At 49.2% G+C, this 4,606-nt stretch overlaps 2 protein-coding genes across 2 annotated transcripts; both read left to right on the forward strand.

The window, feature by feature from the left end:
- The first annotated feature begins 540 nt into the window (after window positions 1-540).
- LOC141022182 (histone H3.2) lies at window positions 541-1,231 on the forward strand. The gene has a single exon (XM_073498358.1). It carries the CDS (start codon window positions 631-633, stop codon window positions 1,039-1,041), a length of 411 nt encoding a protein of 136 aa, XP_073354459.1. The 5' UTR covers window positions 541-630; the 3' UTR covers window positions 1,042-1,231.
- Window positions 1,232-3,342: 2,111 nt separating this feature from the next.
- Window positions 3,343-3,847, forward strand: LOC109762286 (histone H4). The gene has a single exon (XM_020321123.4). The coding sequence runs from the start codon at window positions 3,420-3,422 to the stop codon at window positions 3,729-3,731; it is 312 nt and encodes a 103-aa protein (XP_020176712.3). The 5' UTR covers window positions 3,343-3,419; the 3' UTR covers window positions 3,732-3,847.
- Window positions 3,848-4,606: the final 759 nt, after the last annotated feature.

A 4,606-nucleotide genomic window follows, 5' to 3' on the forward strand; every position in this document is an offset into this window, starting at 1 on the left:
GCAGAAAAAGGAAGGAGAGAGAGGAGAGAGGCTGACTGGTGAGGTTTGACCATGCACAAAATAGCGCCGGACGCCCTAAGTGCCCCCTGAGGGGGCTGGGTTTGGCCTGGGGTTGCCGGGGCTATTTTTTCTTGAATCCGGCGCAAAACGATCTCTTGAGGGTGTGACTGAGACCAGTTTTTACCGTCGGTGCTAAAAAAAATGTGTTTGGTGGGGCTCGAGTGGAGATGCTCGAACGGAAAGCTGCGAGCGAACGAACCGGCCGGCCCTGTTGTGTACCGAGCAGTGAAACGGAGCCGGGCATACATCCAACGCGACCTCCACGATCCGCCTCACTCGCACCCAACCAATCACAGCACGCGAACCAGCACCCCACGGATCACTCCCTCCATACAAAATCTCGACCGTCCACGCACCACACATCCAACGCTCCACGCTCATCTCCCCTCCCGAAAAGCAAAACTCACGCGCCCTCCCCTCCAAAATCCCCCGCTCGCTCGGCGACGGCGCGCGCCTCCTTCCTCTCTCTATTTAATACCATCCCTCCCTTTCTTCCTCTTCACCCCGCCCCCAAATCTCCAAGCGCGAGCGACAGCCAGCTCCGCCTCAACCTCCCGGCGCATCTCCGACATGGCCCGCACCAAGCAGACGGCGAGGAAGTCCACCGGCGGCAAGGCGCCGCGGAAGCAGCTGGCGACCAAGGCCGCCCGCAAGTCCGCCCCGGCCACCGGCGGCGTCAAGAAGCCCCACCGCTTCCGCCCCGGCACCGTCGCGCTCCGTGAGATCCGCAAGTACCAGAAGAGCACGGAGCTGCTCATCCGCAAGCTCCCCTTCCAGCGCCTCGTCCGCGAGATCGCCCAGGACTTCAAGACCGACCTCCGCTTCCAGTCCTCCGCCGTCTCCGCCCTGCAGGAGGCCGCCGAGGCCTACCTCGTCGGCCTCTTCGAGGACACCAACCTCTGCGCCATCCACGCCAAGCGCGTCACCATCATGCCCAAGGACATCCAGCTCGCCCGCCGGATCCGTGGCGAGAGGGCCTAGGCTGCAACCCATGCGTCGTCTGTTAGATCCCTGTTAGGCTGAGTTCGTCGGCGGAAATGTGTGTGCTACTGTAGTAGTGTTCCAGAATGTACCTGTGTTCTTGTCATGGTTGATGCGTTGTGCCCCATCTGATGGTACCCTCTTGTTGCCATCAGCGATGGAAATGAAAAATGTTGGCTTCCTCTTCTCATTCATCTGTGTTTGAATTCCTGTTCCCAACTTGTCAGAGTTCTTGCCTGATTTAGCTAGCTTGTTCTATTTTGCTCTGAATTTCAGCTTTTACCATTCAGAGCTTGATCCTGGCTAGCTGCCTCTGAGCCTGAACGAACTGGCAGTTGAGATGGTACCTGAAAATTGCTTGTCCGCTAGTGTGCTCGTCTTCAGTTCCTGTGTGTCTGATGTTCAGTGCACATAAATCATCCATATTTTGCCTGATTATATTGCAACCCTGCAAGTCTATGAACCATGCTCTAAACTAAGTACTCCTACATACTGATAGTACAACTTGGTGTCCTGTCTTCAGATCTTACAGGTTCAGGAATGGCTGCAGGCTTCCACACCGTGCCTGCAATATTAATGGTTGCATCACCCACAATTCCCCTACGTAACACACCAGAACATCGAGGAAGCGCTGCCCACGATTGGTCTGAATCTCATGCCATTCCTGGTTCTGCCTGTCGAAGCAGCAGTCGTTTGCTTGATGTTCTGTTCCAGTGGACTGGCCATTGCTTGGATAGAGTATCCTGAACATTTGTTACATTCAGGAGTGTGTCAAAATTTCAAGCATGTGAAGTGACCTGCCAGTTTCAGCTACTTTGTTCTTAATTGCTTCGATTTTGTAGCTTATAAATGTTACTGTAGTAGTGTGTCAAAATTCCAAATAACTATTCCGGTTGGTTGCCTCTGAACCTGGATGAACAGATGTAATATGCCCATTCAGTTCAGTTTTGTGTACCTTACATAAACAGTAGTGCTTCCTGATGATCACATCAGTGCTGAAAGTGCCTCAATCCTGTATAATCTCAAAACTACAAACACAGTTACAAGGATGCGTCCGACTACAGTTTTTCTTGATTAAATGTTTATCATGAGGCACACTGCTACTTCTTAAGAGAATTTTAGTGGTCGCCCATGGGTAACTGCTGCCACAGTAATACCAACGCCAATTTCTTGGTACCTATTCTCCAATCGACTAGCGCGCGCACACACTTAACGCGAAACGCTGTTCATTCTGGGCAGTTTACAGCAGTGCTGCTGTGGGATCTGAATGTTTATGGTGGTACCGCTGATGTTAGAGTAGTCAAGCATCTCGAAACTTAATTTTGAAGAAAGAGAGGCAGTATTATGTTTATGAACTGCACAATTAATTTTAAATTATGAAATTTATTACTGATGCACGATTATTACTGATGCACGATACGAGTTATTTGACGGGAGAAGATTTCTAACGTGACTCAAAAGGGATGCAGAATATCGGAGGCCATTAAGTTTCTAGCACCAGTTACCTGATTGCTAAGTTATTGTATGTAATTTTGTAAAGTGTTATCTGAATGCTTGAATCCTAAAAAAGTGAACTCCAGTAAGCGATGAAAAATGAGAATAGCATTGATGCATTACGTTCGAGCAAGTTTCTTGTAGTAGATTATCTTCGGAACTCAAAAACAGTTCGGATGAAGGAATAAGAGTCTTTCATTGGAGGACATGCTACAGCAATGCAGCAAGTATATCAAATTGAATTGATATTCACAGTGAATTAGTGGCTTATCTTGTTTTCTGGGTTTGGAATACAGCCATAAAAAAAGTCTGTTCCTTGCAGAATAACTGAAGACAACCATTCTCATTTGGATAGAGAAAATTCCATGCATTCAAGAACAATCTCAAGAACACGACACAGCACAGCGGTTCTGAACAAACACCTGGCCCCGCCCACAGCCCAAAAATTTCAAGTGCCTGAATATATTTAAACATTTGAGTAATTTTGGCCTAAATTCACTCCTGTAATATGTTTAAACATTTGAGTGCCTGAATAGCGACTTACTCTGCATTTTTTCTGAACACGAAATTACTCTGCATTTTAAATACATGAAAATGGGGCATGTTTATGGAAATGGCCAAAATTTTCGAGCTGCCGCCATAGCTCTGACCCAGCCCGCCAATCCGCCGGTCCAAGCTTCCGGCCACGTCACCGATCCGCGGCATCCCGCCCCCGGATCGCCATCTCCACCGTGCACTCCATCCGCATCCAACGGCAGGCAGAGGCCTCCTCCAACCTGTCGCCCCCTTTAAAACGCCCTTGGCCCCTGCCCGCAAATCACATCACCAGTAGCCACCACCGTTCCTCCGATTCCACAACCGCTCGCAGCTCGAGATCGGCAGCCATGTCCGGGCGTGGCAAGGGAGGCAAGGGGCTCGGCAAGGGCGGCGCCAAGCGCCACAGGAAGGTTCTGCGCGACAACATCCAGGGCATCACCAAGCCGGCGATCCGGCGGCTGGCGCGGAGGGGCGGCGTGAAGCGCATCTCAGGGCTCATCTACGAGGAGACCCGCGGCGTGCTCAAGATCTTCCTCGAGAACGTCATCCGCGACGCCGTCACCTACACCGAGCACGCCCGCCGCAAGACCGTCACCGCCATGGACGTCGTCTACGCGCTCAAGCGCCAGGGACGCACCCTCTACGGCTTCGGCGGCTAGGGCCTGCAGATTCGAAAAGCTTGATGGAACCCCGACTTGTCTAGTTCGCTGTTTCCTGAGTAGCTCCAATTGAATCGTGGAACAAAGTTAATCGCATGTGTTTGTTGGAAATCAAACTTCTCTCTGCAAATACCGCGTTTCTGAATTTGTTTCGCTGTTTGGTCTCTGCCGGGTCGATATTGAGGTGGCGATGAGTTGATTTGCCATAATTTACTAGGAGCCCCGGATTAGCCGTACTTGTTTGCAGTATAATTTGAAATGTTAAACAACGCCGCAGTGACTGTACAATTGTGTATGTCGATTCAGCAACATCATTTGCTCTGCTTCTGTTATCTGATCTGGCGCATTTATACTGGACACCGTTGATGTTACTTCTGTGGTGCAATGTGTGAAACGGAGATGGTGATTTGTCTGCATTTCATACATCGCGTTGTGGATTGAGCTTCTATCCTTGACCAGAGTTCTTGGTGTACAAATTTGTTGTCTGACTTGTACTGTGAAACTATCTCAGTGACCAATTCATCATGTGGTTCGTGCTAACTGCTATAAGTTAATTAGGATCATCATTTGTGCTTTATTTCTGTTGATTTATACGTAGTTACTGCAATAACCTTTTAATTGCCTGAACTGTGCTTCCAACTGTGGAATTGCGAATACAGATAAACGATACCCTCTTGGCAGTGACAGTAACTTCATCCTTAAGTTGAATTGATCAAGAGGCGCAATGATGTATTGGATCTGTTACGAATTACAGTATATTCAGATATCCAAAGCAGCTCCGATAAATGAATACTAATCTGTCCCGAGCAGGATGCTACATAATTCAACCATCATTCTGTCAGAACGGTAATGGAACAAGCAGTACCAAGTTAGAT

The sequence above is a fragment of the Aegilops tauschii genome, chromosome 1 (genome assembly GCF_002575655.3).
Source record: "Aegilops tauschii subsp. strangulata cultivar AL8/78 chromosome 1, Aet v6.0, whole genome shotgun sequence".
Taxonomy (NCBI): domain Eukaryota; kingdom Viridiplantae; phylum Streptophyta; class Magnoliopsida; order Poales; family Poaceae; genus Aegilops; species Aegilops tauschii.